At 45.8% G+C, this 13,421-nt stretch overlaps 1 protein-coding gene across 1 annotated transcript; it reads right to left on the bottom strand.

Moving 5' to 3' along the window:
• Nucleotides 1-622: 622 nt before the first annotated feature.
• Nucleotides 623-13,070, bottom strand: LOC121586942. The gene is made up of 12 exons (XM_045215474.1): nt 13,050-13,070; nt 10,896-10,978; nt 8,657-8,757; nt 7,866-7,990; nt 6,990-7,264; nt 6,231-6,421; nt 4,672-5,507; nt 2,890-4,490; nt 2,184-2,317; nt 1,690-1,898; nt 1,260-1,347; nt 623-877 (listed from the first exon to the last, which is right to left on the bottom strand). The coding sequence occupies exons 1-12, from the start codon at nt 13,068-13,070 to the stop codon at nt 693-695; spliced, it is 3,849 nt and encodes a 1,282-aa protein (XP_045071409.1). The 3' UTR covers nt 623-692.
• Between the last annotated feature and the right edge of the window lie 351 nt (nt 13,071-13,421).

Raw genomic sequence — 13,421 nt, 5'->3', positions numbered from 1 at the left:
TTTATAGGCAGTCGGCATCCAACGTTATGGTGCATTACTGCCCCCTACTGTACTGCAGTGTGGACATGAGCCGTGCAAGAGCAGTCATGAATATTTAATAAACTAGTAGCCTTTTTCTTTTTTTATTGCAAGAAATACATAACAAGCCCTCATGTGTTTATAACTGCACTTAACTTAACACTTAACTCAATTAAGTCATTATGAGTGTATGACAGTATGAAAAAAAAATGTATGCACTCACTAACTGTAAGTCGCTCTGGATAAGAGCTTCTGCTAAATGACTAAAATGTAAAATGTAAATGACTTGAGTGTATGCATTATAGATATAGGCTTCATAGAAAGTGTTACAAATGTTCTCCTGTCATCTTATAGGAGATCCATTCATGGATTTAGTTATGGCTTGAGAATGTGACTGGTCTACAGAGTTTTCTCCTTTATGTCTGTCTATATATATATATATATATGGCACCCTTTTTTATATGTGACAACAACTTTTCTGTATTATGTGTATTTCCACAATCAATAATAATAAACGGTACTTCACTATGAATACTTTTGACTATGTGGTTTGAAGTACTTTACCGTTATCGTGCACATACATTAAGACTATTATAGACTGAAATCAATGCAGTAATGTTTTATTAAATAAAGGCTCTGATTAAAATATAATATTAATGAAATCAGGCATTTAGCTAATTCTTCTTCCCAGAAGCTCCTCTGAATGGTTTGGAGATGGCTCTGGAGAGAGCGTGTAACACCCTGACTATGAGAGGGCGTTTACGGGACTGGGACTCCTGGGGAGCAGGGGCCGGTGTGGTTGTCAGGTCCTCCTTGGGTGGGGAAGTGGATGGAACCTCTGGAACCTCACACTCAGCATCTGTCATAAGAACATTTCATAATCAGAAAATGAATGTGTATGTTTGTGTCTGTCCGTCTGTCTGCCTGTCTGTCTGTCTGCCTGTCTGTCTGTCTGCCTGCCTGTCTGCCTGTCCGTCTGCCTGCCTGTCTGCCTGTCCGTCTGTCCGTCTGTCCGTCCGTCTGTCCGTCTCGTCTGTCCGTCCGTCTGTCCGTCCGTCTGTCTGTCCGTCTGTCTGTCTGTCTGTCCATCTGCCTGCATGTCTGTCTGCTTGCCTGCATGTCTGTCTGCCTGCCTGCATGTCTGTCTGCCTGTCTGTCCGTCTGCCTGTATCTGTTGTCACTGTTTTAACAAGCTTGTCATAGGGTGATATATCAATATAACATCGATGCTTATCACTTACCCTGTGAAATATGAGTCTCTCTGAGACGTTTGGTAGGCAGCCAATCCAGTTCAGGGTGGCTCTTCGGTTCCCCTTTTGTCTTGAACAGCTGTTGACAAAACACATCAGGACAACTGAGCCTGTGTAAAATACAGAGTGTGCATCCCAAAAGGCACCCTATTCGCTATGTAAGGCACTACTTTTGACAAGGGCCCATAGAGCTCTGGTAAAAAGTAGTGCACTATATAGGGAATAGGGTGCCATTTGGGACATACCCATTGACTCTCTCCCATGTGTATTAGGATTGTATTACAGCGTCCTCACTCAACCTCCTCAAGACAATGACAACAGTATTGTTCTAATGCTGAGAGACAATAGGTGTGTAGTGAATCTGTAGGGTAAATTTCAGCCCTGCCTTACAGAGGTAATCTCAAAACACAGAGCACCCTACCTTAATCATGATCTTTGGAAACGTATGCATTTTCGGTAGGAAATGCCACTTCCTGTTCTTCTTAGTCTCTTCCCCTCTGGCAGAGGGAAGGCGGGCCATGCCGTCAGCCTTTACATCAGCCGGGCTAAGGCTCCTGGCAGGGAATTCCTCAGTAGCATTAAGGTCAGCTACAACACCATGAATGATGTCACTTGCGGCATTGCTGGTGTCTGAGTGAGAAGAGCACGCTAGTGTGACCGACCTGTGTACAATAACTGGGAGAAGAGGACGCAGCCATGGAAGTTAGTCACTGTGTCCCAAATGGCATTCTCTTCACTTTATAGTGCACTACTTTTGACCAGGGCCCATAGGGTCTGGTCAAAAGTAGTGCACTAAATATGGAATAAGGTGCCATTCTGGACACAACCAGTGAATTTTACATCATAAAACGCAATGTATTGAGCATCATGTTACAATTAAGTCCTATGCAGATGAAAATAGATACTTTCACTTACCATCCTCCATTGCAGACTTGGACCCATAAGTCAGGCTGTCCATCACCACGTCTGTCATCAACTTGATGACCTGATCCAAAACCATTTCAGCCGAGGGTGGCATAGGCCTTCCCATACACTGCCCCAGGAGTCTCCTTGTCACGGTTTACTAAGCCAGAACCCAGAAGCAGACCAGGACAAGGTAAATTGAAACAAAGGTGAGTGTTTATTTAATAGATCCACGAGTGAGGCTGAATAATCCAGGGAACAGAGCGGGTGGCGTGGATGGGTTGTTGAGGGTGCAGTGGTAGGTCCAGTAATGGCTCGGCAGCCGCCGACCATCAGGCAGAGGTTGGGTGAAGGTTCCGGGTGAGTGACTGCAGATAGAACAAAACGGAGGTAAGTATACAGCAAGTCAAAAAGGTGCAAAACAACAAAACTAACGCTAGAAGTTCCAAGGCTGATACACGGACAAACATACTGTTCATGGCTAACGATCCGGCAGGGAATGGATGTTAGGACAGAGCCTAAGAAGGGTGATGATCAGGACCAGGTGTGCAGATTGCTGATGGGATGCAGGTGCGGAAATCAAGAGAGCTCCCGCCTAGCAACGTTGCCCGGCAACCAGGCAGGGAGCGTTCCAGAACCCTCGGGAAACTGGAGATCCCGAGCAGAAAAACTAATACCCAGACAGAAACCGACTCAGACTGCAGGGATCGTTACACTCCTAACAGAAGTCTGGGCAAAGTTGTAAATGAGCTCTGAGGCATCGTCCTTTGACAGCTTCCTCAGGGCTGGCTTAGGCAGCGCTGGTGGAGAGAGGCTTCTGTGGCCAGCCATGGATTGAAGCTGGCGGCTTATGGTTATCTCCAGAATGAGACCGTGGACCTTTGCGATCAGGTTGTCAGACGCACCTTGAAGGGCTTCAACTGACAGGAGCCTATCCAGATTTTCTTCTGCTGAAGTCATCTCTGGGTCGTCCGTCTTCAATGTGTCCATTATAGTTTTCACTATGATATTGGTGTCAGATATGTTTATTTCTTGTTGGCTCACAAGCGTTGACCATGAACCTGTCTCGTCCATTGCGATAGAGGTATGGGATTCTGTCCTTGTGATCTCATCGGCAGCGCTCATGTCAGGCAACTGGTCAAGGCTCTCCAGTAAAGAGTCTAACATGTTAGTGGCTATCAGACACTCCTGACTTGCAATCTGCCCAACAGATGAACTCTCAGAGTTGGCCACTCTACACTTGATCACATTTAGGATCAAGCTGAGCATCTTCTTTGCAGTTTTGCTAAAGCCTTCTTGGCTGACTGCCACTGTTACGTCTTTTAGAGCCACAAGAGGTTTGCAACTTTCACTCAAACCACTGCCGTGGAGAGGAGAGGCTCTCTTCAAACTGTTGTTGCTCACAACTGACATACTCCTGGTGGGCAGAGTGACATCCTCACTGCATGTGTCAATTACATGGTGGTCTGTTGAAGAGCCACTTGAAGACACAAGGGCTTTAGACCTTTTAGCCAAACAGACTTTTGACAAAGGCTTCTCACTTCTCACAGACGGAGGGCGGCTCCTGTCCTCAACAAGAGCAGTGTCAGGGGACTTAATGCGTCTGAGTGTCTCCACAGGGGTGGAGTCCAGCACATCTTTGGCTGTGGTGACTGACACTGGTGGAAAAGAGAAAAAGATGTTCAGTCTATCCTTTACTCTGTGGTACATGGTTTGAGCAGCATCCAATAAGTTGTCAAAGACAACTCTGGGTTTGAGCTGGGACTCCAGCTTTTTCTCTCCTAGTGGGAAGGAGTCTGCGTCGTCCACAGTGTACTGGGATACACTTTCAAGGTCTTGCATGATAATATTTACTATATCTTCGGCTGTAGAAACCACATGGTGTGAGAAGGCGGTGCTAGGCATGCCCTGTAGCAAAGAATGGTTGGCTTTGCTAGCAGCTCTGAGAATGGTCTCACTCACAATGTGTTTGGCCTTAGCTCGGAACTCAGTACTGTAAAAGCTCTGGATGGAAATGTTAGAGGTTCTGCTGGCTGCACTAAGAGATCGCATGAGTGTGGCAATCTCGGCTGACGTCACATCACTCAAAATGGTGAGGTCCTCCAATTTCGAAATTATCGAGTCCAACTTCTGGTTGAAGTCGAAGGATGAATTTGTCTTGCTCTCCCCAACGGAAGCGGAGCAGTCTTCCTTTGAAGTGTCCACCCTCAGCACCGAGATCACCTGTTTGATTACCCCTTTAGTGCAGGTGTCGAGGGTGAGCTGGTGGGCTGAGGACTTAGAAGGGGTCTTACTGTCTGTCTTCTGTACAGGAGATTCCTGCCACAGTGGCCTCAGTTACAGGAGATACCTCCACAGTGGCCTCAGTTACAAGTAGTCCAGTTGCAGAGAGCTCGATTTGCACAGGAATATATTTTCCCTCAGTGAGATGGTTGGAGGTGAACAGCTTCCTTAGTTTGTCCAGGGTTTTGGTGTAAATCTTCTGGGAACCTGAACTCACTTCCACCCAGAACATTTTGCGACCTGGTTTCGTACGCTTGGAGGCCTTATTGACCTCATATACCTCATGCAGGTCGGAAATAATTCCACCAAAGAGATCAGAGGATGCCTCCTCAATATTCTCTGAGGAAACATGGACAGATAGGATTTCCGACAGTTTCCCACAAGTGTCGGTTTTATCCAGCGCAGCAGTATATGTCACAGCTGCATCCTGAATGACCTGAGTGATGCATTGCTCAGCTTTGACAATATACTCCTCCACTGGCTGACCAAGGAGGATGTCAACTTTATCAGCAGGGCGCTCCTTCTGAATACTCACATTCTCCTCTGATGGGCATGGGTTGTTGAAGATAATGCTCTCAGTGACCATCTTAGAGGAGGCGAGAGATGAGTCGAGAAGCAGAGATCTGTATATTGTCGAGGTGGACATCTCTGGGTGCTTTATCACAGCAGCCTCCTCCAAAATGGCAGACGGGCCCTGGAGGATGTCAGAGATATCCATGTCCTCAATGGTCTCTACCAGAGACGATAGTAGGTCTCTGGCTGCCAGGTTGGTAGGTCTCTGGTTCTCGAGCTCTGTTTTGATTGCTTGACAGGCAGTTGCCAGAGCAACAACAGAGCGAGAACACAACTGCTTCAAGGTGGAGTCAGAAAAAGATGATGACAGATCTGTCATGGACATGGTGGAGAGTTGACTCTCAGAGACAAACGGGCTGAGTTTGACAGACACCTGTCTGACCAAGTCCCCAGCAAGAGCTCTCTTATCTATTGCTCCACTAGCTGAGTTGTGGGAGCAGGCACTCTGTGGCCTTGACGGGTTCCTGTTATCCAAAAATCCTGTTGTCCAAAAAACCTCAAGTACAAGATCCACAACATCGGATGACACTTCTGTCATTCTGTTGTCAGACAGAAATGTACTTGGATGAATGGTGCCTGCATTCACAGTCCAGTCGCAAATGGAGTTGTTGGACTGACTCTGGACTAGTGGAACTAGACAGGTTTCACTTTGACCTTGGCCAAAGAGCTCTGCCATTTTGAGCAGAACTGATCTTAAGACCTTCGATTTGGAAATGTTCAGCAGTGGGTCGTTGTTGGACAGTCTGGTGGATGGTCTGCTAGCCGATCTGTGAACCACTAGGCTTTGTATTTCTGCCGAAATGGCAGTTAGAAAATAGGTCAAGGGGCTGGTCGCTCTCCCCTCATTTCCTCCGTTGGCTTTAGCCTTGGTGATGCTATCTATGATGATGACTATGACCTGTCCAGCCAGAGGACCCAAGATGGCCTCAAGCTCCCTCTCTAACTCAAGGGGAGACTTGTGGCCGAGCGCAATATGCTCTATGGCATGGGAATACATCTTAGAAGTCGCCATGCTTAGCATCTCTTGGACAAACTGTTGACTTGCTGAGATACTTCCAGTCAGCGGATCTAGAGTTCCCTGACTGACACTTCGCATTAGCTCAGCCAATCTGGAGGTGAGAAGGTTTATAACCAACTCGACAATACCCATCATTAACTTGCCGTCCGTTGATATTTTGCTAAGTCTGTATTTCTCCTGTCTACTTCGTTTCGGCGGCAGTACGATGTCACTCTGCGACTGGCCGCTCTGGACCATGTCGAAGACAGAGTCCTCAGAGATTCCAAACACAGATCTCAGTGGTGCTGAGTGTAGTCTGTGTCTCATCTCTCTATCGCCAACCTCAGGTGAGGAGACATATCGCTCTTCGTTCTCACTCAGCAAAGAGGTCATGGACCTGCAGAATGCACAACAGAAATGAATAGTACATGGTAACAAAATAAAAAATATGATCCAAGAATTTGGGACACAAACTCAACCTTGTTATTGTTATTCAAAGGAAGCATTGTGAACCATCTCAAACCACACTCAGACCAAACATTAACATTTAGAGTAAACTTTTTAGAGTGGTTGTGTAGTATCTAAGTAGTATTTCTCACTAAGTGGATCTGGAATGGATATTTGTACCTATAACAGGAAAGACCTGCAAAAAGAGGAGGGGATAGAGCTAGGTATCGGTGAGAGGCGTGGATAGGGGTAGGTACCTGTGAGAGGAGGGGATAGGGCTAGGTACCTGTGAGAGGCGTGGATAGGGGTAGGTATCTGTGAGAGGCATGGATAGGGCTAGGTACCTGTGAGAGGAGTGGATATGGCTAGGTACATGTGAGAGGAGGGAATTGGGCTAGGTACCTGTGAGAGGAGTGGATTGGGCTAGGTACCTGTGAGAGGAGTGGATAGGGCTAGGTACCTGTGAGAGGAGTGGATAGGGCTAGGTACCTGTGAGAGGAGTGGATAGGGCTAGGTACCTGTGAGAGGAGGGGAAAGGCGTGGGAGTGCGTGTGCTGCAGGCGGTTCTGGCGCTGGTGCACTTGCTGGGTCCTCCACTACAGCTGAATCTGACGCTGCGGCCAAGAGAGGTCACCTCTCCTGCCTCATTACTTCCTGATCCAGAAGAGCTTGGCGAATCAGAGAGCTCTATCTGCATGGTGAGGTCAAGGGCGGGAACAACCACAGTGGATGTAGACTCCATCACCCATGCTACAATATCCATGCACTTGGCACTAAACTCATGTCTGCTCATCTGCAATGTTAAAAGACCATACAGAGTTAGTTTGTTAAAGGGGCTGCACTGATACAAAACTTAGAACCATTTACTCAAACTTGTCAATTAAAGCAGTGGTTCAGGATTAAAGGTCCTGCAGGATTTCCACAAATGAATGTTTGGTCCATTTTACCAACATTAACTACTTTAGAGGTGACTATAACTCACCCCGGCACGCATATTCTCACTCAGCAGATTCCAATGGCTGAAAAGTAAATAAATGCAAGTACACAATGAATTACATTACCTCTATTCTCTTAGACTACGTTATGGATGGACATTACCTCTATTATCTTAGATTACGTTATGGATGGACCTCTATGGAACTAGGCCACACCCAGACATCCCTGATTGGTTATTTGGTCCGTTGAGTCCTTTGTATTTGCCCGAGACTATAGGAGACTCTCAATCTCCTCACCTCCTTCTCAAAACCCATTGGATGAGAAGGTCAGAAGGGCGGGACCTCTGGCTTTCTCATCCAATGGGTTTTGAGGAGGCGAGAAGAGAGGACACGAGGAGTATGCAATTGAGACAGGGAACATATCTAGGGGATGCATGGGGAAGCCAAAGAGCAACTTACTGCGTCCTTCATGTCCTGCACAAAGGTGTGTAGGTCTGGGTAGCTTCTCTTTCCCCTGCTGAGGGTGAGGCTGGTCTGGGAGGTTGCATCCTTTGGGTCACGGTAGTGAAGGTCACCACTGCATCCTGATGGCGACAACAGAAAGCAGAGTTAGGCTGGAATTCAATTTTGCGTCATTAAAACACAAAATATCTCAATGAAATTTCATACATGTAATAGAAAAATACATCATACCTCCTGTGACTGAGATGGGATGGCAACAGCCTCGTCCATCTCACTCTCTCCTTCGACCTCCTGCGACTGAGATGGGATGGCAACAGCCTCGTCCATCTCAATCTCTCCTTCAACCTCCTGCGACTGAGATGGGATGGCAACAGCCTCGTCCATCTCACTCTCTCCTTCAACCTCCTGCGACTGAGATGGGATGGCAACAGCCTCGTCCAACTCAATCTCTCCTTCAACCTCCTGCGACTGAGATGGGATGGCAACAGCCTCGTCCAACTCAATCTCTCCTTCAACCTCCTGCGACTGAGATGGGATGGCAACAGCCTCGTCCAACTCAATCTCTCCTTCAACCTCCTGCGACTGAGATGGGATGGCAACAGCCTCGTCCAACTCAATCTCTCCTTCAACCTCCTGCGACTCAGATGGGATGGCAACAGCCTCGTCCAACTCACTCTCTCCTTCAACCTCCTGCGACTGAGATGGGATGGCAACAGCCTCGTCCAACTCACTCTCTCCTTCAACCTCCTGCGACTGAGATGGGATGGCAACAGCCTCGTCCAACTCACTCTCTCCTTCAACCTCCTGTGACTGAGTTGGGGTATCTGTCTCTAGAACAGCCTCGTCCAACTTGGTCAGTCTCTCAGCCTCTCTGTGATCTTTATGGGATCTAGATAGAGAAAAAGGAATCTCTCTTAGGTCACTGCTATAATGTGAGTGTGAGGATGTGTTCCCATTATAGAATTAGAATCATAGAATTAGAATGAATCATTCTAGAATTAGAATAGATATATAGAATAGGCTCCAATACTCTTGAGATGACTCGGCCTATCCAGAGCCAAATATTTAGAGAATTCTGCCAACTTTTAAAAAGGACTCCATGTTAGCGCCTTGGAGCCTTTCATTTATCCTTTCATTATAAGTACATTCTAATTATAGATGTTCAGTTACATAGCATTGTTTAAAATGTCCATATTGCCCATGGGGAGCCAGCTGTCATATGGATATCTACTGTGTCATGTAATGTATACATAAACTCAGCAAAAAAAGAACGTCCCTTTTTCAGGATCTTTCAAAGATAATTCCTAAAAATCCAAATAACTTCACAGATCTTCATTGTAAAGGGTTTAAACACTGTTTCCCATGCTAGTCCCCTGTAGCTCAGTTGGTAGAGCAAGGCGCTTGCAACGCCAGGGTTGTGGGTTCGTTTCCCACGGGGGGCCAGTATGAAAATGTATGCACTCACTAACTGTAAGTCGCTCTGGATAAGAGCGTCTGCTAAATGACTAAAATGTAAAATGTTGTTCAATGAACCATAAACAATTAATGAACATGCACCTGTGGAACGGTCATTAAGACACAAACAGCTTACAGACGGTAGTTATGAAAACTTAGGACCCTAAAGAGGCCTTTCTACTGACTCTGAAAAACACCAAAAGAAAAATGCCCAGGGTCTGCCACTGCATGCCCTTCCCCCGTCCTGTCTCCGTTTGGCTCACAGTGGACATTGCAATTTATTGCCCTGGCCACATTGCAGCATGCCTCCTTGCAGCATGCCTAAGGCATGTTCACGCAGATGAGGCCAGGGCAATAAATTGCAATGTCCGTACTGTGAGATGCCTAAGACAGCGCTACAGGGAGACAGGACGGACAGCTGATCGTCCTCGCAGTGGCAGACCACGTGTAACAACACCTGCACAGGATCGGAACATCCGAACATCATACCTGCGGGACAGGTACAGGATGGCAACAACAACTGCCCCGAGTTACACCAGGAACGCACAATCCCTCCATCAGTGCTCAGACTGTCCATAATAGGCTGAGAGAGGCTGGACTGAGGGCTTGTAGGCCTGTTGTAAGGCAAGTCCTCACCAGACATCACTGGCAACAACGTCGCCTATGGGCACAAACCCACCGTCGCTGGACCAGACAGGACTGGCAAAAAGTGCTCTTCACTGATGAGTCGCGGTTTTGTCTCACCAGGGGTGATGGTCGGATTCGCATTTATCGTCGAAGGAATGAGCGTTACACCGAGGCCTGTACTCTGGAGCGGGATCGATTTGGAGGTGGAGGGTCCATCATGGTCTGGGGCGGTGTGTCACAGCATCATCGGACTGAGCTTGTTGTCATTGCAGGAAATCTCAACGCTGTGCGTTACAGGGAAGACATCCTCCTCCCTCATGTGGTACCCTTCCTGCAGGCTCATCTTGACATGACCCTCCAGCATGACAATGCCACCAGCCATACTGCTCGTTCTGTGCGTGATTTCCTGCAAGACAGGAATGTCAGTGTTCTGCCATGTAAGAGCCTGGATCTGTTGGATCGGAGGGTGAGGGCTAGGGCCATTCCCCCAGAAATGTCTGGGAACTTGCAGGTGCCTTGGTGGAAGAGTGGGGTAACATCTCACAGCAAGAACTGGCAAATCTGGTGCAGTCCATGAGGAGTAGATGCACTGCAGTACTTAATGCAGCTGGTGGCCACACCAGATACTGTTACTTTTGATTTTGACCCCCCCCTTTGTTCTGTTGGTCACACGTCTGTGGAACTTGTTCAGTTTATGTCTCAGTTGTTGAATCTTGTTATGTTCATACAAATATTTACACGTTAAGTTTGCTGAAAATAAACGCAGTTGACAGTGAGAGGACGTTTCTTTTTTTGCTGAGTTTATATCTCAATGTCCCAACTCTCTAAATACATCGCTCTGGGCCTACCTCTCCATAGGTGGTGACCTTTGACCTACTACTGAATCTGTAGGCCTATGTGATCCTGTAACCAGTCACAAATGTGTAATTAGTGTAAATCACTTACCTGACTTCCTTCATAACATCAGCTTCATTGATGTGGTCATCCAGGTCTATGAGGGTGAGGTCATTCCCACTGACCTCTGACCTCTGAAAGACAGCACAAAGTCATGTTTAGATGTCACCTACTGTGTCGCCTTTTGCCGTGTTCAAAACAACTGGGAAATCTCTGACTTCCGACTTCAGTGCGTTCAAGACAACTGGGAAATCGGGAAAAAAAACAAGCTCCGACTGGGAAAAATCGTTTTGATGGGGAGTTGCAGCGATGAGACAAGATCGTAACAAGATTGTAACTACCAATTGGATATCACGAAAAATTGGGGAGGAAAAGGGGGTAAAATTACCACCACAAAATGTAAAAAGGAATTCCAAGTCGGAAACTCTGGCATCTTTCTAGAGCTCCGACTTTCCGACCTGAAGATCACAGACGTCATGATTTGACCTAGTTTTTTTTCTTCGAGTTCCCGGTTGCCTTGAGAGCACCATTAACCCAACTCTCATTGTCACATCATAATGCATCATATTCATAGAAATAGAATCACCAGAACATCATATCAGGTGTACAGTTCAGTTTACCAGTCAAATTGCCAAGGTCAGAGGCTCTATCCTTTCTAGTGATTCTATTTCTATGGTCACATAATAATGCATCATTTCTATGCTTGTGTCCGAAATAGCACCCTAGTTCCAATATAGTGCACTTATTTTGGCTGACCCTATAGAGTCCCACAGTATGAGTCATAATACCCATAAAACCTAGTGGTCAAACAGGGAAATGGTTCCAATCGTTGACGTAGCCTTCTGGGTGTCCCACCATTCATTTTTCCCATTGGGGATTTTAGAAACACTTAAAATAAGGTCTGTGTTTCGTGTAGGCTTACCCCTGGTGTGACGTTTTGATAACCGTGTAAATCTCTCTAGGCCAAGGTGACTTATCAATATATCCTGTATTTACCTCCCAAAAATGTAATGCTTATTAGCTGCTAATGTGGCTATCATAAAGAACTACAAATGCCATGATGATCATGCTGATCGAGGCAAAGGTAAGAATCTCTGGATTAACTATCTAATGTTAGCTAAATGTAGTATATGAATAAATTGGCTGCATTTCTTTAAATTGACAATTCTGTGAACTGTCTAGTGCAAGTTTTAAATTGACACAATACCTGTTAGCAAAGGTGTCAGCTAGAGATGACATGCAGGAGCTTGCAGGGATTTGTAGTTTTGCATGATGTCTACTTTGATGCTAATTAGCATTTTCGAATCTGAGAGTAAATGGAGCCGAATATACTGATAAAAGTCACCTTGTCCGAGAGAGATTTACATGGTTACAAAAACGTCACGCCAGGGTAAGCCTACACGAAATACAGCCCTTATTTTATGTGTTTCTAAAATCGCCTATGGGAAAAATGAATGGTGGAAAAACGATTGGAACCATTTCCCTGTTTGACCGCTAGCTTTTATGGGTATTATCACACCTCCACTGTGACACTCTATAGAGGGGTTGGTTGTTTAGCAACAAAACTGGCATGCAACTATGGGGCAAAATAGACAGGGTTTGACTTAGACAACATGTAAACTATATTTAGTCTCTAAATGTTTAATGCAAACATAAATACATTTGAACAATAAACTCGTATCAAATACATTGTTACAGTTGTTGTTGGTTAGCTAGGTAGCGAATTTTAGCCATTACATAGACATGATATCAGTCAAAACACCTCAAAACAAGACTTGGTATCAATAACACCATACAACGAGCTGAAACATGCCATAGAGCTACGATTCCCCACATGGCAGCTTGTTGTTAGCTGAGGTTCAGAATCATAACAAGATACACGACTTCCGGCCATCGATGCGCGAGCATCATTTTCGTGACATCAGCCAACCCTTCTATGGCTCCTGGTCAAAAGTAGTGCACTAGCCTACATAGGGAATAGGGTGCCATTTAGGACGTATTTATGAAGGCGCTGTCATAACCTTTGACCCCCATTTCACCCACATTCTACTTACTGTACCTTTAGCCAACTCTAATGACTCCCCGGCCATAGACTTTCTAGTTTGATATTACAGCATGAATAGCACATTATTTCATTTGTTAAACAATATTTAATCCACAGTAATTACTATAATTGAAGATTTAAAAAATAAATAACATGCCTACCTTGCACTCTTTATTCTCCATCTCCTTGCAAAATCAGCACATTTCCTTGCCAAAATGAACGCGCATCCAGAGCGAAAACAAACGCATTCCTCCAGCACTAGCGAGGATCAGACTGAACTGCTCCAGCGGTTTCTGATCAGTTTCAACGTTTATCAGTGATGACGTAACAATGCTGTAAAGATTTGACGCACTTCCGATCTCGTGCTGATGCAACGCTCTGTGCTGTTGAAAGCTCACGTATGGAAATCCTGCGAGTTGTAAACAAATGTAGGCTATTGTTGCCCTTAAAACTGTAATGTTGAGGAAGCCATGAAAAATAAAATACATAACCCACACCGTTAGGCCAAAGTAAATGCAATTTTCATCACTTTG

The sequence above is a fragment of the Coregonus clupeaformis genome, unplaced genomic scaffold (genome assembly GCF_020615455.1).
Source record: "Coregonus clupeaformis isolate EN_2021a unplaced genomic scaffold, ASM2061545v1 scaf0452, whole genome shotgun sequence".
Taxonomy (NCBI): Eukaryota; Metazoa; Chordata; class Actinopteri; order Salmoniformes; family Salmonidae; genus Coregonus; species Coregonus clupeaformis.
Note: the sequence above shows the minus strand (reverse complement) of the source record. Positions and strands in the feature narration are given on the sequence as shown.

Bases quoted from the DNA above. Each gene is read 5' to 3' on its own strand.
- LOC121586942 (XM_045215474.1), bottom strand. From the start codon at position 13,070: ATGGAGAATAAAGAGTGCAAG. The intron at 7,991-8,656 runs GTGAGTTGGACG...TGTCGCCATCAG, and splicing joins ACAGGAGGTTGAAGGAGAGA to GATGCAGTGGTGACCTTCAC. The intron at 7,265-7,865 runs GTAAGTTGCTCT...TTAACATTGCAG, and splicing joins TGCAGGACATGAAGGACGCA to ATGAGCAGACATGAGTTTAG.